The sequence below is a fragment of the Chelonia mydas genome, chromosome 8, assembly GCF_015237465.2.
Source record: "Chelonia mydas isolate rCheMyd1 chromosome 8, rCheMyd1.pri.v2, whole genome shotgun sequence".
Taxonomy (NCBI): Eukaryota; Metazoa; Chordata; order Testudines; family Cheloniidae; genus Chelonia; species Chelonia mydas.
In genome coordinates, this window is record NC_057854.1 from 64,908,153 (window position 1) to 64,933,953 (window position 25,801).

General features: G+C 39.8%; 1 protein-coding gene across 10 annotated transcripts in view; it reads left to right on the forward strand.

The window, feature by feature from the left end:
* The window catches only part of CAMSAP2 (calmodulin regulated spectrin associated protein family member 2), a 163,087-nt gene that overhangs the window by 53,752 nt on the left and 83,534 nt on the right, over positions 1 to 25,801 (forward strand). The window contains exon 2 of one of the 10 annotated variants that reach the window (XM_037906025.2): positions 16,142 to 16,266. The exons of 8 other annotated variants lie outside the window; for them this stretch is intronic. In XM_037906025.2, the coding sequence (XP_037761953.1) occupies positions 16,171 to 16,266 (96 nt within the window). In that variant the 5' untranslated portion in view covers positions 16,142 to 16,170. Of the gene's footprint in view, positions 1 to 16,141; positions 16,267 to 16,967; positions 16,973 to 25,801 lie in introns of those variants that run through there. One more of the 10 variants, XM_043520779.1, reaches the window with a different exon arrangement.

Here is a 25,801-nt window from a genome sequence, read left to right on the forward strand (position 1 = left end):
ATTTCTGTAGAATATAATTTTTTTTGTGAATTCTTGGCATGCAATACATGTGTTGCATACATAGCTGGCACAACACTACTGGGCTTTATAAGGTTACTCCCTGAGGAAAAGCCTAATAAGTAGAAGGGTTGCTGAAAGTTTTAATTTTCACAATGGTTACCAAATATTTAGTGGTTTTTTCCACCCCTGAAGTTGGATATGTAGTAAAATGAAGAGATCTGAAGAACCTCCAAAATAGAGTTAGGAAAAGCAGCCAAGATCATCAAATGTTCACAGGCAGAGGTCCTGAGAGGAAGCTTAGAGGCGTAAAGGACCATAGTAGTGACCCAGAGATAAGGTGTTGAACAAGGTGTGTGCCGAGGAAGAGGGAGGTTGAGACAACTTGTTGCTTTATGCTCAGTGAAGTTGATTTCATTTTTCTTTCTTCTTTTTTTTCTTTCAGGTTCATAATTGTACAGTGTCTCAAACCCAAATACTACAGTGGAATAATTTTGTTATAAAATGACTATTTTCTTTGGACTACTTTTCTTCTTTACAGCTTAAATCAAATCTCTCCTATGAGTAGAAAGAATGGGGTTTAGATTTTCTATATTGCTGCATTGTTTCTTTGGTGGTTTGGAGTAGCTTTAACTTGAGCCTTCAGCCTCATTCCTCATTACTGACCTCAGGATTGGTTTCTCAAACCAAATGAAAACACCATACACCTGCAGAAATGCCTTTAAAAAAAAAAAAGTTTTGAACTTGGCACAATTCGAATACTGCTATAACTGTTTGCTAATAGAGTGGTCTAAATAGTTTTATTTTAGTATTGTAACATGAAAAAGTAGATCCTACTTTCTTTGTGTTTTAACTTGTTTGTTTAAAGGTGAAACATTTACTATTCTACCTCATTTTAGTTGCAGCATAATGTTCCTGGCTCCCAATAAATTTATCTCAGTATGTAGCTTGTTTCTAGTTTAGGGAGTAAATTAGGATGAAGAGGGCTAGGCAGTACTAGGCTAGGCAGTAAGAACAAAGATTTGCTGTTCATCTTATACTGTATTTATTTGTTGTATTTGATTGTGGTTTAGTATTTTTTAATTGAACTCATTATGCAAAATGTGTTTGTTTTTGAGATTATAGCACCATTAATATTATATTTCAAACACATTTTTTCTAGAGTAGAAAGACGTTCATTACTCAGTCACCAGGAGTTTTGTCTTATACTTGCTGCAGTGAAAAATGATATCACAGTAGACTCTACCCAGGCCTAGACTAATATGGTATCTGTCTGCGGAAGAATTTTTGCAACCTTTTGCATATGTCGTAACTCATACTTTTCAACGGCTGCTGTCGGCTGAATTTGCATAAGCAATTTAAACATGGAAATTCTTGTGCATAGAAAATTAAAGGATAGGTTGAGATACCATTTGAAATATTGGCCTTTTAAATAGTTTTACTGATAATTACTATGCTGTAAATTTAATTGTATGCCGTAGCTGGCATTTAAAGTAGTGCTACCTTACACAGTCCAGATGAATGTATTTAGCTGCAGTTTTAAGTATCGATGTAAAATTTAAAGACCAAATTGGGATAAGAGGATAATGTTTGGTTTGATTTATTTTCCAGTTTGTGAGCTAATTACATTTGTTTTATACCAGGAAATAGAGAGAAGTGTGATGTCATTTCTTGCAATAATTTCATAGTTGAAGAACATAGTGGTAAAAGAGAATACCATTACACTGATTCTCTTCAGGCTTGGTATGTTGTATGTGTGTCGCTCATTTAACTTGTAGATTAAAAGATTAGACACTTTTTTTCCTTTTAAGTTTTTTGTTTGTTTGTTTTTTTTAATTTGTAAGAGCTCATAAATGGCACATTGGAACTGTGTATCAAATTGCACACTACATTCAGAATTAAAGTAGTCCTTTTTCAGGAATAATGAATCATGTCACCATAATGATCAATACAAAAAGTGCAGGGAGGTACTGTCATCTGGTATCTCAGGGTAGCAACAGAAAAGGAAGGGTTCTTGCTTGAAAGATGCAGAAATAAGCAAGTGAAATCTGTTCATAGATGTGCATGTTTCTGTGGCTGGTCCATAGCTGTGCTTGCATGGCCTCTTCTTCTCTCCACAGGCTTAGGAGATCCAATACCTCCTGTCTGCTCCATGCAGGAGCCCATCTAGTGCATAGAGCTGGCATTGTCAGTGGGGCAGTTGCACACAACAAGGGTAAGCTGGTAGGTGTACTCCCTAAGGTGGGCAATCAGGAAAAGGCATTTCAAAAACGTGGGAGGTTTTGGGAAGTCCAGTTTCTGTATCTGTAGGGCAGTTGAGTTTACAATTGTGACCAGGGAAGTCCCTGTTGTAGGGAATGGGGCATTGCCAGTCAGCTGCTTAGAGGACTGTTAGGGTCAACATAGTTCATTCACTGTGTATACTTGCATTATGTTAACCTCAGCAGGTTGACCGTGGTTCCCTGCCGTTAGGGGAGGTCGATTTACTGCATCACTGTAACAGAAAAAAAATAATTGTGGAAAAATAGTATGTGATCATAAAATTAAAGACTGTATCATAAAGCATATGCAGAAGGGGGCTGTAGTAAGCATTGTCTAATTTTTTAGCGCTTGACTTTACAACCTCACCTAAGACCTTAGTTCATCCTGTGCCATTGACACATCGGGCAGTCCAGTTCCTCCATTGATCAAGATCGCTTGCTAGTTGTGGTGCTTCTTCCCAGGTGTTTCCAGCACATTCATTATCCTCTGTTATTGTCTTCTGCCAGTTCTTTGTTGGCCTTTCTTGCTTTCATTTTCCTCCTTGGGGTACCCAATTCAATGCTTGCTTAGCATGCCTTCCATCTTCTATACAGTGTACATGCCCCAACCTCTTAGCCTTCTTGCTTCAATGATATTTTCTAACATGTCCTGCTCTGTCAGCTCCCTTACTCTCACATTTGTTATTTTGTCTTTCCATGAAATGTGTAATGTCTTCTTCAGCCATATGTAATGAGCAGCTTCCAGTCTCTTTTTGTTAGCCCCTATTCTTGGCCAAGTCTCTGCTCTGTACAGTAGCACGCTCAGCACAATTGGATGGTATAATCTGACCTTTAATTTGGTGTGGAGACAAAGGTGTTGGAGCCTTCCCAAAAGTGGGGGAGCCATGGTCCCCTGAGGCCCTGCCCCCACAACACCCTTTCTCTTCCCCCAGGGGCCCGTCCTTGTCCGTCCTCTTCCCCCAAGTCCTAACCCCCAGCCAAGCTAGAAGCTGGAGTGAAGGAAGGGAGCCCAAAAGCAGCTGCTGCCCGTATCTCCACCGCCCAAGTCCCCTGCCCAGGGTCGGTGGAGGGACCCAGACTCACCACAGCTGCGTGTAGCTCTCCCTGACCTGGCTTTGCTGTGTAAGAACCGCACGAACAGCTGTGGGGAACCGCGGCAGACCCTCCACCTGCCTGTGATGCAGGTGGCTGCCAAGAGCAGCCCCTGGCCTATGTCCTCGCCCCCCAGGCTCCCTGCCAAGGACAGGTGGAGGATCCGCGGCTCCCCACAGCTGTCCTCGCAGCTCTTACTGTGGCTGGGTTGCAGCTCCAAGCCCCCTCCCCACGCCGGCCAGAGCCAGGTTGGGGAGAGATGCGCAGGGAGCTGTGGTAAGCCAGCAAGTGGTTGCGGACCCTCCACCTGCCAGCTGGGCAGGGAGCCTGGGAGGTGGGGACATGGGCCAGGGGCTACGGGCCTGAGGCTGCTCTCAACAACCCGTGGCCCCCCGCACCACAGGCAGGTGGAGGGTCCGTGAGCTCCCACAACTTCCCGGTCTCCATGCTTGCCTGGCCGGGGGCTGGGGCCTCGGGGGAAGGGAGCTGCCAGGCACATCCACTTACAAAAAGTGGGAGGGCTATGGCCCCCCTTGTTCTGGTGCCACTATGTGGAGGCCTCTGTTTGACCAGATGTTGTTCATCCTTCCAAAAGTGGTATTTCCTTTTCCCAGTTGTTTATGAGTATCTTAATAGCAGCCATTTTCAAAGTAATATCCCTTCCAAGATAGCAGAACTCTTCTTCCCATTCAATTTCTTTCCCATCCACATACGCCTTTGCATCTGTTGTCCATTTTTCTGTTTTCATAATCTTGGTTTTCTCTGCATTTACTTTCAGTCCAGTTTTTGTTGCTTCCTATTCTACCTCTGATGTAAAGGTAATCATTCTATTCCATGTCATATGTAGTAAAGCATTGATGAGGTCATGTAACTCATCTCCACTAACCCATTTTACACCATCCATACTGTCTCTTGTTACCCAGTTCATCACCTAGTCTATTGCTAATGCTTTGAGGATTGGTGATAACACACACCCTTGTGTAACTCCAGTCACAATATTGACTCACTCACCTAGACCTATATCTGATCTTACTGTATCTCATCTACTTCAACATAATAAAGAGTTCATATGATGGATCGGCTTGTCTGATATCCCATAGCTTCCAGCCACATTCCACAGGGTCTGTTTGTGGACACTCTCGAATATGTTCCTGAAGTTGATAATGTTAGAATGAGTTTTTGCCAACCAGTAGCTTTTTGGATGATCTGTCAAAAAGTGAATATCTGTTGATAACATGATCCACCTGGAAAGAACCCAGCCTGTTCTTCTCATAATATTCCATACCCCTACCTTTTTCATTCCATTCAGCATAATGGTAACCAATACTTTGCCCAGGAGTGATAGTAGTACAGTACCTCTCCAGTTCATGCATAGAGTAAGATCACCATTTTTTGACAAGGCCACAATGATACAATCTTTTCAGCCTTGTGGCACTTGTTCATTCACCCATATTTCACTATAGAGTTTTGTTAGCTGCTTAATCAGAATTTCACTTTCCACCTTTAGTACCTTTTATGAATTCTGTCAACCCCAGGAGCTTTCTCTTGTTTGAGGCCTTCGATGGCTGTTTTAATTTCACTGAGTGTTATCAGTCCCTCTTCTCTTTCTTACTTAGCATTGGCATTTCTCTTGAACCAGTTCGTGATCATCGGTTCTGGTCAGTTTGATATGGAATGGAAATGTTTTTTCCATCATTTGGCATGTTGTTAATGAGTTTTCAACATTTGTCCATCAGAGTCCCTGATCAGCATCATCTGTGATGGTCTAGTTCTTCCTGAGAGGTCTTTCACTATTCTGTAGAGCTGCTTGAAGTCTTTCTTCTGCAGCTGCGTCTGCCTCTGCAGCCTTCTCCTGAACTCAGACATTTCTGTCTTGCCTGTATCACATCTTTACTTCTTTCTTTTTCTCTGTTTTTCCTGTGTCTTGCACTGTTCCTTTTTGGCCTCCAGAGTGTTTGATTATCAGTTGATGCCTGTGTTCCAGATATAATCTGTGCATCTTTCTTCAACCCTCTTCAGAAGCCCACTGCTTCCTCCTCTGTCTTGACTACTGTCTTCCTCCAGTTTAACCATCTGTCTTCCTGACTTTCATCAGTCTGGTCCTGTAAAACAGTGATTCTCAATGAGGGGTCATTCAGAAGGGAATGAGTTATACTCTGTGTTTAAAATGGGATTCAGCAGGTGGTATACCTGAACCTAGTTAAATTCTGTGCCTCAGTATGTTCAACTATATGACGTATTTTAAAAAAAGATATGAATTTAGTGCATATGAAATTGCTGGAAGTGGAAATCGTCTGTTTAGTCACAAAAGCAATACAGCATAGTCAGTAACTGTTTCCTCACACTGCCCTGCCCATGTATCTCAACCCTGACTTAGCTACTAAAGTAATCTGCTTTCTGTGCCCATTCAGTCATTGGCCATTTGGCTTCGATTTTCAAGAAGGGAATTGTAGTGGCAGTTTTTATGAGGTGGATATCCATTCACTAGAAAATATACTGAGATGACCAATTTATTTTGCATGGGCCACTAAACAGTTGTTGGACTATGGCTTTTGCCCAGGGGTCCTGAGCTGTTTGAACCAGTGACCAAAATATTAGTAGAAAATGGGTATGAGTATTTTTCTGCTGTAGTAATTTGTGTTTCCCTGCATGCCCTAAATCATTGTTCCTGTGTACTAGAAAAGAAGGGCGTCTATTTAAAAGGATCAGGAGTTGCTCCTCTAGGATAAGAGCTTAACTCTATCAATTAATTGCTGTGGTTTTGTAGACTGGTTTGATTAGAAACTGACCTGAAAAAGCTATTAATCTCTTCCTCTTTTCTAGGGAGTTTCACATTCTCACTCCTGAACTACTTCCTCTTGAGTCTACAGTATAATTATGAAATATTGCTGTAGAGGAATAATTCAGTTCTAGCAAATCGAGATGTATTCCAAGTTACCTATTTTCCAGTAAGAAATATGTAGAATGGGAGCTCCTCCATTCTGAAAGAGGAAACATAAAATACTTTTCACACTTTCTCTGGTAAACTTGGCTCTTGTTTAGTCTACTTAGTTGTTTATTAAGTCCTCTTTGCCTACTCTTGGAGCCAACGATGTATATATTCATTCAAAATGCAATTTTAGAGAAAGCTATATATCAGAATTTTCAAGCAGTATTTTTCTCAAAATAGTGCCTTGTCTACACTTAACAGAATGAATGAAATGAAATGAATGTCCACATAAGTAGTAACAATTTGAGAAGCGAGCACTAAGAGAGAAATTCAATCATGATGCAGTTACATTGATTTCAGTAGTTACACCAATGATGAATATTCCTAAACTCTGTAAAAAGTATAATGCCTTTTCTATATAATAGTCCATTTAAATGTGACTCAAAGATAAGAATGTCATTGATTACACCTGTGTTAAAAATGTGAAAATCTGATAATGTAGTCCTTCTATAGGTGCAAGATGAAAGATAGAGTTGTAACAAAATGAGAGAATCAGTGTAATCCCCCTAGTCTTGTCCCTTCCAAATAATGTAGACTTAGTTACTGAATAATGTGTAACTACTGAGAAAAGACAGTTGGACAGATCTCAGGACTTCATGCACTGAGATAATATTGCCAGGTTCTGAACAGGTTCGTTGTATGATGAGGAAAAGAGTTAAACTACTGCAAGAAAGATGTGTTTCAACCAGGGAGATGGTCTTCACTTAATGGTATTAAGCAGTGATAGTAATTTTATATTAGTTTTTGTAGCTAGCCACTTAGAGGATATTGTTGTCTGTTACCAAACAAGCATAGTGAATGCTAAGTATTAAGGTTGAAAATATCTTATTGGAACTCATGCAAAAAAATAGGATTGTCTTAGCAGTATAAATATCTGCCAGATATAGATTGTCATCCCAAACTGTGACCACAGGGATGGGGAATTGAGAAATTTTGGTGAGAACTAACTTTTTCTATGATGCTGCATTACTTCCAATCAACCTTTTTGCAGAAGCAGAGGATGTATTATCTTTGAAGCAATGGAAGGTATCAGTAGTTTTCCCTGTGACTCATGGCATGGCAAGATATTTCTAGAAATTACTGCAGACAACTGGGTAAGGAAGCAGTTGCTATGAGTAGCTATTTATAATTTGATGCAGCCAAGAGATAAGCCTAAAAATGAATTGAAAGCTGTTAAAGTACAGTATCTTACTTTATTCGGAATAAATATTCAGCAGCTGATATAGAAAGTAAGAATTTGAACATTTGCAAAAGCCTGTGTTTCAAAAGACTCCTGTAATCCTAGGAGCATTGAGATAATACAGCATAACACATATAAACACCATATAATTACTTGCATTAGAAACAGTGTGACTTGGGACACGGAAGAACACTGAAATTTTAGGGACCATAAAGGACCATTGTGATTATCACATTGTCTGAAGTGGCTCACTAGCATGAGTACCAACCTCAGGGCAGACTGTGAAGAAGCAGGACACAAACCCCAAACTGGTTGTGAGTTCTGTACTTAAATTTCACCAACCAAGTAACAAGTGTAAACTCCTCAGGCTCTATACAGCCTTAAAGGAGAGTCACAGACATTCCCTTTGAATATTCCATTCGAATACATGCAGCATCCTATAAGCAGACCCACCACTGTGGTGCCTCCTGCTGGTCGTGCTGGGAATTAGCTCTCTTGGACTGCCAGGGTGCCTTTTACTAGCAGTCTCTCACTCGCTGTTACTTCCACTTCCTCCACCGTCTCCACCATCCCCAGCCCACTGTCTCCACACTTTCAGGGTGGTCTTCAGTCCTTCCATTTGCCTCAGTGGCCAGCTGCAGTCTCTAGTCTAGCCCCTGTCTTTAGGGGTAAACTGCAGTCTGGATTTAGGCCACGCTCCTCATTGGCAAGTAGGGGTAAAGGGGTGGCAGGGGACGACCCAGGCTTGCTCGCTATTCTGGGTCCTGGCCCAGGGATGCTATAGCTGGCAGCCACTTATTGCCCCTCCTATTCCCGCTGTCTACTTTCCCTGGACCACTTCCCCTGTAGCCCTAGCACCTTCCTTGCCCTTGCTTCAAGGCTTCAGTCTGGCCATGGTCAGCCAAGAGCTCCCCTCTTGCTCCACTACCCTACCCAGCACTGCAGTATCTCCAGTGCTCTTCACCAGATAGTCCTTCACCTTTGCCCTCCAAAAAAACCCCTGCCCCTTGCTCTGCTGAGCAGCCCTTTACATATTGGCTGCTCCAGCAAGCCTTCTCTTGATGGGCTCTCCCAATAAACCTTTTCCTGATTGGCTGGGTTCTGCACAGCCTCTCCAAGGCTGCCTTAACCCTTCTCCTGCCTGTGTGGGGCAGCCACCCCACCACACATTCTTATAACACTAATATTTATTTTAACTATTCTAACCCCCAGATAAACCCGACTCATTTCCAACTGTGCATTTGTCAGTGTGCAGTGAGGCAGAAGCCTTGGTGTGACCTGACACCTGGTCTGCTAGCATCACAGTGATAATCTAATCTGACTTCCTGTATAACACAGGCCATAGAACTTTCCCAAAATTATTCCTAAAGCATATCTTTTAGAAAAACATCCATTCGTGATTTAAAAATTGCCAGTGTTGGAGAATCTACCATGATGCTTGGTAAATTGTTCCAATGGTTAATTACTTTCACTGTTAAAAATGTATGACTTATTTTTGGTATGAATTTGTCTAGCTTCAACTTCCAGTGGTTAGACTGTGTTATACTTTTCTCTGCTAGATTGAAGAATCCATTATCAAATATTTATTCCTCCACATGTAGTTACTTACAGATTGTAATAAAGTCACCCCTTAACCTTCAGTTTATTAAGGTAAATAGATTGAGCTCCCTGAGTCTATCACTATAAGACATGTTTTCTAATCCTTTACTCATTGTGTGGCTCTTCTCTGAACCCTTTCGAATTTATCAAAATCTTTCTTGAATTGTGGACATTGGAATTGGACACACTATTCCAGCAGCAGTTACATGACTGCCAAATACAGAGATAAAATCACCTTCCTACACCTACTTGAGATTCCCCTGTTTATGCATCCAGGTATCGTGTTAGTCTTTTTGACCACAGTGTAAAATTGGGACCACCTGTTCAGCTGACTATCCACTGTGACCCCCAAATCTTTTTTTAGTCATGGCTTCCCAGGATACAGTCCTTCATCCTGTAAGTGTGGCCTACATTCTTTGTTCCTAGATGCATACATTTACATTTAGTTATATTAAAACACCTATTGTTTGCTTGCACCCAGCTTACCAAAACATCTAGATTGCTCTGGATTATTGACCTGTCCTCTTCATTTTTACTACTTCCATACTTTTTGTGTCCTTTACCGTCTTCATCAGTGATTATTTTGTTTTTTTCATGGGGTAAACTTTATCAATGGTGATTTTATGGTTTTTTTCCGTACAATACCTCTCATAGGAATAACTTGCATCTTAAGGGGCTGGAAGACTTCCTTTTTATTTTTTAATGTTTTCATCTTGAAAATACATGTCCTAGATAGGTAGATTGGCAATTATGTCACCTGCTGAAGAGAGAAGAAAAATTAGATTCTTCAGATTCATTCTGATGCCAAAAAAGTATTTATTTAGAAACAGACTTTACATATTCTTCCTATTGGAAGAATATTACAAATTCTTCCTCTGGCATCTGCTTCACCTTGTTGGCCAATTAATTAAGGAGCCTTCTCCACTTCTTAAGATCTTCTTCAATTCTGTTTTGCTTACGTAGACAATAGAAAGGCCTTCTAGTTGTTTTAGGCCTTCTTTTAAATGATCTTTTAAACAACATGTGGACCCAAACTAATTATCCCCTTCATTTTCAACAAAGAAAGGCTTCAGGGAAAAAATGTGCTTACTGAAGATGGTATTAAATGAATTAATCACTTCAGAATTTAATGCCTTTATTAAAATAATTTTAAAAAATTAATTTAAAAAAAATAGAATTTTGTGTTAAACTTTTTTGGAAAAAATTATTTATCAGAATAAGATTCCATCAATGACAGAAGGATAAATTATATAAATTTCAGCATAATTAAAAGGGGGGGGAAGAGACTCTTGTGAACATAAATCTGCATAAAAATTTTGTTTAAAAATAAACAAGCAAAAATCCCTCAATTATTTTTGATTGCTTAAGTAGCTTGCCCTTATCCACTGCATAAACTGAACTCTACATCATAGGAAAGCAGAGTATTGAGACCAGCTAAATTTTGTTTTCTCGGAAACTGTTTATCAAGTCTGTAATCATGGAAAAGATCTTAATATATTTTTCTAATATGTCCATTGGCACTTAAATCTGCTGCAGTCTGACACTGGAATTTGTGAATACTGTTAAGCTACTCTTTTAGATAGCATTCCAGATTTTAATAAACGTTGTTGACAGGTTTGAGCAATCTCTAGTACAGTAAATGTTCCTGTGATGAGGTGAACAGACTTCAAATAGGAGCTTGCAGGGATGGAGTTAACACTTTGTCCCATATAAGCAGAGGCGCTGCATATTTGCAAATGAAATTGAGCCCCCAGGGTGCCTGTACTCTATTAAAAAGCGTTAGTGGTACAGCAGGATCTCCATGGAGGAATCTAAGTCCCTCTTCCTTCAACGCAGTCTATACGCTAGAGCATCCAGGGAGTTTATTTTTTGAGGGGGAGTGGGAGGAATGGGGAAGGTGCACATGAAGTCGAAAGGCTCACAAACTGTTATGTCTTGCTCTTTGAGGATTATTATAGCTGAGGAAAGCCTATTTTATTTATGTTTGACATTTGGTCTCTGGCTGAGAAAAGCTTTTTACTTAGGAGGCTTTGACTAATGGGCCAGAAAGGGGAAAGATATTTTAATATATTTATAAAACAGACCAACTCCACCCCCCACTACTTGAACTGTATCCCAATCTTAGAGTGTTTCTTTTTGTCTAACATCCTCTGTTCTGGCTGGCCTGTCACAGCCCTTTATTTCCGAAATGGAAATGAATAGGTCAGCTGTCTGATTTAGTAATTCTCCTAGTCAGCAGCTTATCGCTGCCAAGGTTTTTATTACAGTAATAACAAAAGGGAAACAAGCTTATTGTGATTGGTATAATTTTGAGTGTCCATTTTCATTTCTCTCATGCTACTGATACATTTCCTTTAAGTTGGAGGCTGGGAAATGTTTCCTGACCAGCACATTATAAGAGGAAACTCTTCTTTGAGGAGGTTGTCTCCTTGTCGTCCCTTCCTAGTGCTATATGATGCTGTGTGATCCTTTCCCTCTAAAAATATAGAAAACCAAATAATCATCATGGCTTACATGATTGCCATTGCATCAATGAATGGGATAGCTTTTTTCATATTTTTTTTTTCATTTTTCTGTGCATGGTGTTAAAAAGAGCAAATAAGAAAATCATAAGAAATCGATTCATTTGAAAATTTGGAGGAAAAATACTTCAAGGTAGTTTTCCCCTTTTTTAAAGACAGTACCTTGGCATAATCAGAAAAGATATACTCTGAATTCCTTTAGCTAATATTTTCCTAGAGCAACAAAGAAAGCTAAACCTAAAAAGGGATTCTGGTCTTCCTGTCCTAAGAGTAGTAGTTCCTGAATCAACAGTTAAAGAAAAATGAATATAACTCTTCATATATCCTTGAACAGCAGCTTTTTAAAAGTTTTACCTAGTCACAGTTAGTATATAAAGGAATGATGTTCTTCATAGTTCTGAGATGCTCACATTTTTGAGACCAGTAACTCTAAAATTAAAGCTCTCTCTCAACTAAAAAGCATAAATGCTCACTGAGCCCAAATGAATAACTCTAATCTGAAGTTATTCCAGGGGTTTTGGACATGATGCCACAAAAAATTAAGATGACTTTTGCAAAAGTAAAATCCACTTATGTTTAAAATTCTTATTTTTAAACTGCCTTGCCTGAATAACCTGAACCTTCTGTCCAATATTCTCCTTTGGCAAGAAGAGAAAAATTTCAACTAGAGGCATGTTTCCTGAGGAAGTTGGGTGGAATTCAGTTGTTAAAATCTTTCCATGGAAAGCTAGTCACAGAGCTATGGAGACACTGCCACCTCACCATAATGTTAGTAAATTAAACATGTTTAAAATGACGTGTATATATAATAGAAAAAGTAAAGAAAGCAATTTTTTTTCCCCCAAGTGTATCAGCTTTTCATTCCAATCTTGTGACTAATTATTGCTCTGGAACTGTTTATATGTGTTTTGTTCTGCACATTCATTGTGCCCTATGGAGCATTGGTTATAATGTTTCAAATCTGCAAAAGCAAGTTTACAATAAAAATTTTGAGTTCTACAAAATATTTATAAATTCCCTTTGATCCCAAAATGCGTGTCTGTGAAAAATATGTGGAACACAGCAGCTTCTTAACAGTGCACGGCAACAGAACACAATTACTTAAGAGAGGGAGCGGAAAAGTACTATATCCAATTAAAATTGCAGGGGGAATTTAGTCTAACAGAAGGTAATTACCCAAATTGGGATTTAGGGCCTGATCCTATTACCACTAAAGTTAATGGCAAAACTCCAGGGGCCTTGAGACAGGTCATCAGATTTTGACATCCCCACTTTTCGATAGTACTCAATGATCTTTGGCCACCCGTTGGTAGGATCTCAGTTTTATATGACAACAGAATTATAGTTGGACAAATTCTGTTGTATTTACTCCTGTCTTCATTGGATGGACTCTCTGGAATTACACTGTAGCAAAGAGCAGGACTTTGTAGCTGCAAGCAGCACAGTGCACCTTTACACCAGGCTGGGGTACGGACACTATCAGAGGAGTGTTAGCATCATCCTAGATTTTTCTTGTAAGTTTCACATTTAAGCACTGACCTTAACTTGATATATTTTAGTTGGAGAGCTGATGAGATCACAGCCTAAAGTGTTGGAGCTGCAGGAAAGTAGATTTCCTGTTTTTCAAAAGTAGATTTCTCTTTTAGGGAATGTACTATTTTACCTTTTAACAGTACACTTTTTCTGTGAGTTTAGAATTAAATAAATTCTGAAATGATCAAAAACTTGGTTAGTATTGAGCAGCATTTAAAAAACTGGAACAGTGTGGAAACAATTCAATCACTTATTTGTGGAAAGGTGAATCTTCCTCTTAAGTACCTTCTGTTATTAGCTATTTTAAGCTTAATATCACTGAGATAAAATCATATGATGTGAATGGTAATAAAAGTGAAGGCTCAATACATGTAGTCCTTTATCGTAGGGAATGACAGCTATGCTGTCTGATGTTATAAACACATCATAGAATCATTTAGTTTCCATGGAGATGGGCTTTGGAGGTGAGAAGGAAACCTGCCAGCATTGAAATAATGGCTTTAAGAGCTCGCAGCAATATTTGCTGAAAATGTTAGTGACTGATCTTTGATATGCTGTTGGAATATTAAAGGTCAGAGTTAGGAGTTTAAATATAAGCAATCCAACCATATTAATGAAACAAAGGAGTTTTTTGCAATATTCTACTGTTGTATCCAGTTGTCCCACACAGCAAGTGGTTTAATTTATTTTGACAATGGTACTCCTTTGAGGTGATTTCTTTTCCCATCCTCCACCCCATGTACCCAGTATTTCTAGTCTCGATTACAGAGCCAACAAACTATACATCAATGTCTAGAGAGAGAAATTAGCTTGTAACTGTTGTCTGTAGTCACTGCTAAACAACATTCATTCCAGTTTAGTTTGGGACATAGAAAGAGTTGTTCCAAGAATCAGAACTGTGCCAGATCACTATTTCTCCTTTCCTTGTGGAAACTCCTACCACTAAAATGTATCCCTATAGAAAACAGTATGAAATTCAAAAAGTTATTTCATTCACATAGCCATTCTGAGACTCCTACTTGTTGTTGAAACAAAAAGATCTACCCACCCAGCCTGAATTTTAGTATCTTACACATTGGGCCATTTGAGTGAGCATATGTGACTCAAAAACCCCTCACTGCCAAGATTATCCTGATCTTGGTATGTACATTGTGGTTCATCAAATAATGTCATGTGAGGTCTTAAATGAAAGCCAGGGTCACATTGGTGAAATGAATGTACAGATGCTATGTAAGGAGTTATGTATGTATACTGAAAATGTGTTTTAAAGTGTTTCAAGGCAGAGTTGACAAACAGGATTTCTGTCAGACAAAAGGTGTTTATTCACCTTTCTTTCTGTCAGCATGTAAATTAAGCATTGTATGCTAACACAGTGGATGTGAATTCAACAGGGCAGCCATACACAGGAAAATAAACAACGGATGTTATCTTGATTCAGTATAGCCAATGAACCTTGGGGAGATAAGAGGAAGGCAAAAACACCCCTTTATCCTGCACTTAGAAAGTAAATGGACAACGCATTTACATTCTTGAAAACAGGATCTCTGCCTACCTTGCAAAATATTATGGGTGATATAAGACCCCTTTAGACAGGAGGTTAACCTGTTAAGTTTAGTCTCTGGAAAGCATGTTAGGATTTTGTTTTATATGTAACCTTTTTGTTTCCATTATTCTTACTCACTATCTGTTGAATCTTTGATAATAAATGTATTGTTGTTTTCACTATAAATATATCTCAGTGCTGTGGTGTTAAGTGAGGTGCAGATCCTGAATTGAATCATACAAGCTGGTGTGTACACTCTTTCCTTGGGGACAGCAGACATTTCTGTGAGTGGTCAGTGGATGGGGCTGGATGCTGCAGGGGAATTCTTCAAAGGGACTGGGGGACACACATTATTAATGTGAAAGGCAAAGTAAGAGCTGGCATAGCCCAGAGAAGCATTTTTGAGTGGCTAACAGGGTGGTTGTGTCAGGGAGCTGACTCCCAGTTAAACACAAGCAAGTATGCCTCAGGCTGGAGGCAGTGGGGTAACAAAGGTGACTCTCAGTTCTGGTCACCCCAAGAACAGCATAGCATATTAGCACACTTTTTTAGAATAAGGATAATATTGCTTGTTATGTTTAAACAGCCCTATTTATGCTTACTGTTTAAATGTGACTTGCAAAGCTTTTTAGCTTTAACAAAAAATGTAAACAGCATTCATAGTCACATGTTTTTAAACTATCCTAATTTTAGAAAGAAATTATCCTTCTTGTGGTTTGTCTCTTGGACACGTTGTTTTGCCACCAGCAACTCATTTTCTGTGAAATGACATCACAAATCCCATGGATGTGTTCATCCCTGACTAATCCAGATCTGAGTCTTTTCCCTTTCCGTGCTACTGGAAAGCAGCAATGTAACAATTTTTACTAAAACAATGTAGCAAGAGAAAGAGAAGGAAAGAAAGGGGAAAAGCTATTGGTATCTGCTTGGCATGCTGATAGCCATGATGTTAGGACAGGAAAAGCTGAAGTCCCTCTCACTCAAGTTTTTAAATGAGCAGGGTGGGGTCAGAGCTACTATTTTTTTCATTTAAAAAAATCATAATTAAGAGCTTTTGACAAAAATAAGTAAAGTAGAAGGGAATCTTGGACTGTTAGTTTCATAAAATGAAAAAAACTTGAAAAACCTTTGCAGGTCATCTTTGTTGTGTCAGTATAAATAACAAATATTAGCCATTAAAATGTTACCTTATTTTAATTCACATGTGTAACTTAACCTGAGTTTTTAAGATGAAACAAAAATCACTTTGAATTTTCAGAAGTTATTGTAAAGCACTGTAATAATTGCCAACAACAATTATGAACCTTTGAAAATAATATGCCAAATTGCCACAGAATTCTCCTAAATTCTGGTTGTTTTCCAGATTAAGCTATTTGAAAACAAGTTTAATGGACAGGGGTTTTAAATGACCTGTATCTTTTACAGCTAAACAGAAGATGAAGTAGTGTCTTCAAATGGAGCCTGAACAAGCTATAGTTTATGGGACTTCTCTTTTGATGTTAATGTGTACATTAACATTTCAATGCATCATTTCACAGATCACAGGAACAGTGAGTAGCCGTGAGTAGTCTCTCCCACTACTCATTGCTCATGGGTTTTGAAATTCAACTTTTAACAGTTATAGTTTAGCTTTTAATGATAAGGTAAGATTCAGTATTCAATTAATCTGAAATTGGTACTGTAAGGAGAAAATTACTGGCCTTTGTGTGAAATATTTAGCTTATGTCCTAGATAGAGGAGAATCTGATAAAAAATTGCATCCAGTAGTCAATCTCCAAAGCTATCTTGTATCAGACCTAGTAACTGGGCAATCCTCCACCATATGTTGCATTCAGCATTGCAATTAAAGCATCTATTCTCTCACCAGCCCCATTATACTGTGTGTAGCAACAAGATTCATTACTGGAAGAGAAACACTTAAGCAGGACCCAAGACTGGTGTGAGATAGAAAGGGCTGTTTTTAAATTGATCACCAATTACAAACACCTTGGGAATGGAGGTCATTCATAACTCTGAACAAAAAAATATGGTTGTTCTTTCAAAAGTTTACAATTGAACATTGACTTAATACAGCTTTGAAACTTTACTATTCAGAAGAAAAATACTGCTTTTAACCATCTTAATTTAAATGAAACAAGCACAGAAACAGTTTCCTTGCCTTCTCAAATCTTTTTTAAACTTTCCCTTTACTCTTTTAGTAGTTTACATTTAATACTATACTGTATTTTTAGTCATGTGTTTGGGAAAGAACCCCATGTAACTAAAATAGTTGGAGTCACATCCTGAACTGGTATTGAGAAAGACCGTTCTTAAATTTGGCCTCCCATTTCTTGTTTTTCTAGGCTATAGATTTTTAGTAACTTTTGGGATAAAATTACAGTATAACCTCAGCGTTACAAACACCAGAGTTATGAACTGACCGTTCAACCCCATACCTCATTTGGAACTGGAAGTATGCAATCAGGAACCAGCAGAGAGAGAGAGAGACACATACACACACACACACACACACACACAGAGGCAAATGCAATCAGGCACCAGCAGAGAGAGAGAGAGAGAGAGAGACACACACACATACACAGAGGCAAATGCAGTACCAGGGAGCCACATGGAGCCGGATAGGGAGCCTTCCAGCCTCACCAACCCACTTCCCTCCGAGCACCAGCAGGGGTCCCAGGCTGCTCCCCATAGAGCACCCGCGGTGTGTGGTCCCTCCCCCCCCAAGCACCGAAGATTTAGGGGTATATAGTACAAGTCATGGACAGGTCACGGGCCGTGAATTTTTGTTTACTGCCTGTGACCTATCCATGACTTAATAAACATACCTGTGACTAAAACGTAGCCTTAGTTATAGTAATGGTAGTGGTGTGTTTGGAATGACTCAATAACATCCATTCTTGCTGAACAAGTAAGTTGTCAGAGTTGCTGGTTCTTCATTAAAATGAAATAAGCCCAAATTCTGCTTTGTCATACTGGTGTAAATCAAGAATAACTAAATCAGGTGAGTTATTACAGAATTACAATGGAGAATGAAAGCAAGATTTGATTCTAAGGCTGCATCTCTCTTCTCTCTCTTTTGGGGGGTGGGTGGGGAGGAAAACTGTTTCTTGTCAGAAGAAAATGAAAACAAATGGCTTCATATGGCTGTTTCACCTTTCCAATGAAAAATGGGGAAAACCCCTTCCTCGCTGCACAAAATAAGAAGTGTCATTGCTTAACAGTATGGTTTTGATAGAAACAGGAAATGGGTTTGAAGTTGAGCCTGATTGATAACTTTTTCTCCCATTGCTAAATTTTTTGTGTTGGAAGAAGTTCTGTGGTGAGGCATTGGCAATGGAGCATCATACTGTGTACACTTGATAATACTACAGGAGAGAGTTGCCTGGAGGTCTGACGGATTGATGTTAGACCACTATGGTTTTGCCTTAACTGAAGTAGGAAAAGTAGTCTAGTGATCAAAGCTCTAACCTAGAACTTTGGAGACCTGGTTTCAAGTCTCTACTCTGCCACAGACCTCCTGTGTGACCATGAGCAAGTCACTTAATCGCTCTGTGCCTCAGTTTCCCATCTGTAAAATGGGGATGATAGTGCTTCCCTACCTCACAGGGGTGCTGAGGATAAATCCATTAAAAGATTGTGAGATGCTCAGATACAATGGTGATGAAGGCCATACAAATAGCTTAAAGTATATAGAAAATTAACATTAAATTTTGGTTTTACTGGATTTTACTGAATTTCCCTACTTTTGCCTGATACTTCTGTACTTCTGTGAATATTGTCAACTAATTTATAGTTTTTACATTCCATATTTCCTAGTACCATCTTAGAAGCCTGAAATTAACTTACTTTTCTACCAGTTTTTGCATTAGAGTCAGTGTTTTAGCAATGCCCCACTACAATAATGAAGACCTATTTGATGATCTCTGTCCCGTAGAAATGTGGTGTGTAATCCCATGGAACTCTTGCAGAATTTTGGGTTATCTCCAGTTTCCTGGCTAAGTTCCAGATAAGGTAATTGTTTACCCATCTAGACTCTTCAGTAACTTCAGCTGGTACCCAGGGAAAATAAAACCAAAACCTATTCTGACACATCTGACAGTGCCAAAAAATCCACATATATAACAGGTTTCAGAGTAGCAGCCGTGTTAGTCTGTATCCACAAAAAGAAAAGGAGTACTTGTGGCACCTTAGAGACTAACAAATTTATTTGAGCATAAGCTTTCGTGAGCTACAGCTCTGATGAAGTGAGCTGTAGCTCATGAAAGCTTATGCTCAAATAAATTTGTTAGTCTCTAAGGTGCCACAAGTACTCCTTTTCTTTTTGCACATATATAACAACTCACTTCTCAGTCAGCAGCTGATTTAGCACTTTTTAGTCCCTCAACTAGAACAGTTGTTTTTTCTGTTGTGGGACTGCTTTGGGGTCTAGTACAGTGATTTTCAAACTTTTGTACTGGTGACCCCTTTCACATAGCAAGCCTCTGAGTGTGACCCCCCCCCTTATAAATTAAAAACACTTTTAAATATATTTAACACCATGATAAATGCTAGAGGCAAAGCGAGGTTTCGGGTGGAGGCTGACAGCTCATGACCCCCCATGTAATAACCTCTGGACCCCCTGCTTGAGAACCCCTGGTCTAGTAGGTGTAGTTCCAACCAACTCAAAAGGAATAGAACTTATACTACGGATGTCTTCCCTGGTGTCTGCTTCCTCGATGATCAGAACAAATCCTACAGAATTGTCTGGTTTTATCAATACCATTTTCAACCTTCTTTTCAAACCAGTGTTCAGTTGAACCTGGATACCTTTTGGGCATGTTTATTCTGCCAGTGGTAGGTATTGGAATCTGTTTAGCAATTCAGTCCTGGCTGTAATCCTCCTGCTTCTGATCTGTTCAGCATAGCTAGTTCATTCAGATACTATAGCATGTGTTGTATGTTGACAGGAAATATTTCTCTTGATCCAAATTATGTTAACTGCATCCAGGTACTACGTTGCTGGATGCTTTATAAATGTGTATACTACTAAAAAGTTAGATATGAGTGTTTGAAAATCCCTGCTGGAGAAACCTGGCTTGTACTTTCAGCTGTGGTTAAAAGGGACCATTTGTTGTCAGGATCCAGCCAGGAATACAGTTACTGATCAGCCAAATTCTGTTTTATAAGGGCTTTTAAAACAGGGAATGCTGTCTTGGCCTTAAATATTCAGCTATTTCTTAAGGGGAAAAGTTCAAAATATTAATAAAAAGAACTGGTTTGTTTGTTTTGTACTTCTAACAACTGAAAAAACTTGATACTTAGAAACATTTACATTATTCAAATAATTAGTCCATGATATATTCTTGTCACATTTGTTTTAAGAATGACAACAGCACATGTGAATAATCTGTTTTCTAAAGAAATATTTTAATGTTATTTACTCTAGATAGCATGTGTACTATAGTATGTGTGACATAGGTGAGTAAAGTGGGACTTGAAAGAGAGATTAAAATAATATAGTAAAGGTCAGTCTGGGCTCCTGTTTACCCTTTCTGATAACATAAATGATGAGCGAACAGCCAATAACAAGGAAACACAAAATATGTAAAATGATAAAAGGAAATACATTTTTATGTAATGCATAATTTAATGTGAGGAACTCTTTGCCATAAGATATGACTGAGGCAAAGTGCTCAATTAAAATTAAAAGGATTGTGCATTTCTGTGATTAGGAGAAAATTTGCAGCTATATAAATTATCATAAAGAGGCATTTTAAAACCTTATGCTTCCAGGTATAAGCCAATCAGTGGATGTCTGGGTTAGGAAGAAATTTTCCTTTTCCATTTTTACATAATAATCTATAATGGGGGTTTCTTGCATCTTCCTGTGAAGCATCTGTTATTTGCCACTGTCAGAAAAAGGATATTGGACTAGACAAAGCACTAATCTCAGTCAGTATGACACTCATCTGTTATGTTTTGCTAGCACTTAGCTACTACAGTGATAAGCACTTCATAAATTTTTATGCATAGTTAGATTTTACATTATAAACAGTAGGTGTTAAGGTGTTCAGTTCATAAACGTACATTTTTAATAAAGTACCTAAACTTAAATCTACACAACTACCGTGTTTTACAATATGAGTAACTACTGTAGTGGACTAGAAAAGTTCAGAGAAGGGCAAAAAAGATGATCAAGGGTATGAAAAAGCTTCCATACCTAGAGACACTAAAAAGAGTAGGGCTATTAAGCTTAGAAAAAAGAGAACTAAGGGGGGAATATGAGAGAGGTCTATAAAATCTGAATGAGTGGAGTGGGAAAATTGAGTAGAAAATACACACTACAAAACCAGGGGTCACCCAATGAAATTAGTAGGCAGCAGGTTTAATACAAACAAAAGGAAAATACTTTTTCACACAATGCACAGTTAACCTGTGGAACTCATTGCCACAGGATGTTGTAGGGGCCAAAAGTATAATGGGGTTCAAAAAAGAACTAGATAAGTTCATGGGGGATAGGTTCATCAATGACTGTTAGCCATGACGGTCAGGGATGCAACCCATGATTGAGGTGACTCTAAACCTCTGACTGCCAAAGGGGAAAGATGGAGTGGATCACTCCAGCTGTCCCATTCTGTACACTCCTCCTGAAGCTCTGGTACTGGCCAGTCTTGGAGACAGGATATTGAGTTCAATGGGCCATTGGTGTGACCTGGCATGGCCCTTCTTATGGTCTTAACTGTATGTGGTTGGTCTCTGGCTGCCTGGCCAGAAGAAAAGGGATTATTTCCCCTTTAATGGCTCCCTGTGTAACTGGTAGCAGATGGAAAGTTTACCCTGACAGCCAGGGATGAGCAGGAAGCAGCTGGATGAGGTCAGAGGAGAGTACACTGCCTTTCCAACTGACTGGAGGAGTGGGAGGGTATTATACCCTGTGTAGTGTCAGAGAAGCCCTCTTTTATATGGGTTGTGCTGGTAGCATCCACCCACAGGATCCAAAAAAGGGCTAGATCCCTTCATAATCCTCTGTGGTGATCATGCTTGTCGTGCTTTTTCCTTTGGGACTTGGAAAAAAATTCTCTCATCACCTTATTGGCTGAGATAGGGTGGGTGTTTTCTGCCTTCTCCACAGCAGGTTTGAGATCTGTTGGGGTGGAGCATGGGGGTTAGGTGATAGTGTCGCAGTTTATTATATATAATTTATGGCAGATGGCCAGGGCAGGTACTTGTTATGGAAATAATATAGTTATTGGATAAAATGGATTGGGAAAGAATTTGAAGGAAAGTATCCCTTAAGGCAGTCGTTTTCAAACTTTTTTTCTGGCGACCCAGTTGAAGAAAATTGTTGATGCCCGTGACCCAGTGGAGCTGGGGATAAGGGGTTTTGGGTATGGGAGGGGCTCAGGGCTGAAGCAGAGGGTTAGAGTGCGGGAAAGGGGACAGGGCTCTGGGCTGGGGATGCAGGCTCTGGGGTGGGGCCAGGGATTAGAGGCTTGGGGTTCAGGAAGGGGCTCTGGATTTGGGGGGGGCTTAAGGCTGGGGCACAGGACTGGGGCACAGAGTTGGCGCACGGGCTTACCTTGGGCGGCTCCCGGTCAGCGGCGGTGCTAAGGCAGGCTTCCTGCCTTTCCTGGCACGGCGGACCGCGCTGCGCCCTGGAAGCAGCCAGCAGCAGGTCTGGCTCTTAGGTGGAGGCACGCCAGTGGCTCCGTGCAGCTCTCGCCTGCAGGCACTGCCTCCCCCCACAGCTCCCATTGGCTGGTTCCTGGCCAATGGGATTGCGGAGCTGGTGCTCGAGGCAGAGGCAGTGCGTGGAGCCCCGTGATCCCCCCTGCCTAGGAGCCGGACCTGCTGCTGGCTGCTTCCAGGGCGCAGCATGGTCTCAGAACAGGTAGGGACTAGCCTGCCTTAACCGGGCAGCACTGCCGACAGGACTTTTAGTGGGCTGGTCAGCAGTGCTGACCAGAGCCGCCGCCACCCAGTGCCTTACATTCCGTGACCCAGTCCTGGATTGCGACCCACAGTTTGAAAACCGCTGATTTAAGGGAGCTGAGGAAATGGTGTTTGGGACTTCTGTATCTGGAATAGTAGTGGGAAGCTGACCTCCCTACTTTTTAGCCCTATTAATTCATCATACAAGGGGAGGGTAACAGAGTCCCAATATTGGGGTGGCTGGGACCAGGCTGGGGATTATGTAGAAATAATTAAGGATTTATGATGACCTGCACTGTACAATGTATTGCCAAGCACTCGCAGATATTTTAAGTGAATAAAGTTGCAGCCTAATTAAACCACATCCATTACCTCCTGTCTTTCTTCTGGAATGGCTAGACAATGGTGCAAGTCTTAAGTGCTTTGAGGCACTAGGCCAGGGTGAAGCACAAAAAAAGCTAGCTGTGTGAATTGTGTTCTAGCTTATTTCTGTTTATAGTATGTTTAAAATAGTGTGGAATATTGACAGTGGTTCATTTTCAAAGATTAAAATCTGTTTTTTCCCAGGAAAAAAAAAATCTCAAAACAAACAATGGGCCTAATCCTCCAGTTCATTCCTTGGTTCTTTTGTCAACTCATTCTAGTGAGCTGTTATGGATTTAAGTGTTATGAGATTCCTGCTTTGTACAGCATCTGTAGATTAGGAATATCATCAGTTTCCATTTCCTGCTGACTCTTCAGAGAAAGAACAACTCAGTTGCTAAAAATTACTAGGTAAAAATTGTACCTTCTGACTTATCAGAGATGCTTCTCTGTGCGTATTCAGTCATAGGTGGCGATTTACATGACAAAACTGATTTTTTTCCCCCATATTTTCCTCCTCTTAGCTCTGCAGAGCTGACACACCTGGGAGAGAAGGACATTCATTCTGCTCAGTCTTGTACATCAACAGAACTGTTTAATAAGTTGCAATTTGTTATGCTCGTAAACCAAGTGGAGGCAATAGATTGGCACAGATATAACTGAAGGCCTAATTTAACCTAAAGAGCTTTTATTACTGCTGCTGATGCATGAAAAGGAAAGAATATAGCTTGACTCTATAATCGCAGGATTAATTTTAAGGACACAACAAAAATGTTGATTTTTAAATTTTTTGTTTATAAGCAGCAAATTTTGGATTTAGCGAATCCTCTAGGATTACATAAGATCTAAGTTACACATCTCGTTTTGGTTACTTGCAGCTTTTTAAAAATTATCCTTATGGGTGAAAATTGCTATGCTTTTTATCAACCCAAAAATGACTCCTTATGGGAAAGTTGGTTTCACTGTGTCTACAATACAAAGTTTGGTCGATTTAATTTATGTTGGCGTACAGCCATGGATTTTTGTATGTCACTCAGGTGCATGCACTCTTTGGTGCTTGAGTTGGTGCTGTACGTCTTCACCACAAGTTGTTGCATTGGTTAGAAAATGCGGTGAAGCCTGGGTAGGTATCACAGTGTGCCCCACGCTGCTGTCCAGTGCAAAGCCCTGGTGGGACATTTTTTGAGTGCTTTGTAGGATACCAGCAATTTGCCCAGGGATTTCTGGGAACTAAGTGTCGAGTTCCATAGTGCTTATTCCACCCCATAATTTTAATGTAATTTAAAAAATTCCCCACAGTCCTGCATACCACTTTTCAGTTGCCAGCATCTCTCTGGCAGAAGCATGGACCCTGCACGGCTTAGTGCAATTCTCATTACTAATGCAGAATGCACAATTTTAATTGTATTCCCAGTGCTGGCTTTAAAAGTAAACTGAGGAATCAGAAGTCCATTTCTTTGTTCTCTGAGCATGGGTGCCATTTTTAAATAGAGAAGAAAGGTTGGGGGAGAAGGGGAGGATTCAGACACCGAAAAGGGAAACAATCATACAAATAGGGAATAAATTAATCTATAAATTAATCTGAGCTCCTTTCCCCTTCATCTGTGCTTGCCTGGGACATAGAGCAACTACAAAAGAGATCTTACAGCAGGACAGCTGTAAGCTTGCTAGTGTAGACATGGCCTAATTAACACTTACAGAGTTAGGTTGATGTGAGCTGCCTTACGTTGACCTAACCCTGTGTTGTAGACCAGGGCTAAGTCAAAACAGGTTGACAAAACTTAATAGTGTAGACCAACCTCACTCTTGTAGGAAACTGAGAAGTTGATAGACTTGGTTTCTCAGGATCTTAAGGAGATGATGGTGGTTATTTTTTGTTAAGCAATTAACCTTTTTGGGAATCCAGTTCTGGGTTAAAAGAAAAGAATATTTGCTGTTTGCTTTCAAGAAATTGAAGACATTTGTAATTGATAGCTAATGTAACAGAAGAATGTTGCAATGTGGATTATTGTCAGTGTAAGTAAAGGATGTTATTAATCTTGGACTTGGTATTGCATGGTATTCTCTGTAGATCAACCCTTCTATTTCTGTTTCTCTTAATTTGTTTATTAATGAGCTGTCAATTGCTTAATATATTAGAAACACTGAAAATATGAGACAGATAAATAATTTTAATTGAGGGAACTGTAAATTTATATTGAGAACTCAACCAAATTACAGGTCAGAAAACAACCTGAATTAAATCTGTGTGCATGTGTTTCTTAAAACTATACATAAAATGTAACTGAATTATTAGAAGCCTAAATTTATTACTGATGGTAATTTTTGTGAAGTTAAAAACAAATAAGTGATCAACATAGTCATGGTATTTTATTTAATTTTGCTGTACTTTGCTAAACTGCATGGAGCAGAACAAGCAGGGAGGGTGCTTATGAGCAGCTCGAAACTGAAGGTAGGAAAGGGCTGGGAAACATTAGCACTTCCCTCCTTCAGCTGATGGACCTGCTTTGACTTGTCAGGACAGAGTCCTAGTGTTGAACACAGAGTATGCTGAAGTTGGCATTCCTCTTGCAGAGTCTGGTGAGTCTCCATCTCTTCACACAACAGCCAGCCCAAAGACTGTTCATCCAGTACGTGTGGGCTGGAGATTGAGGTAGTTCACCAGCTGGTATCTGAGGAAGTTGGGAACAACTAGGTTTTACAGGAAAAATGCCCAGCTGCAGCAGCAAGATGGTTTCTTGATAGCCATAGCAGGTCTATTAAAAGAGCAATAGTTAAGGCTAAGATTATATCACAGAGGTCGTGGAAGTC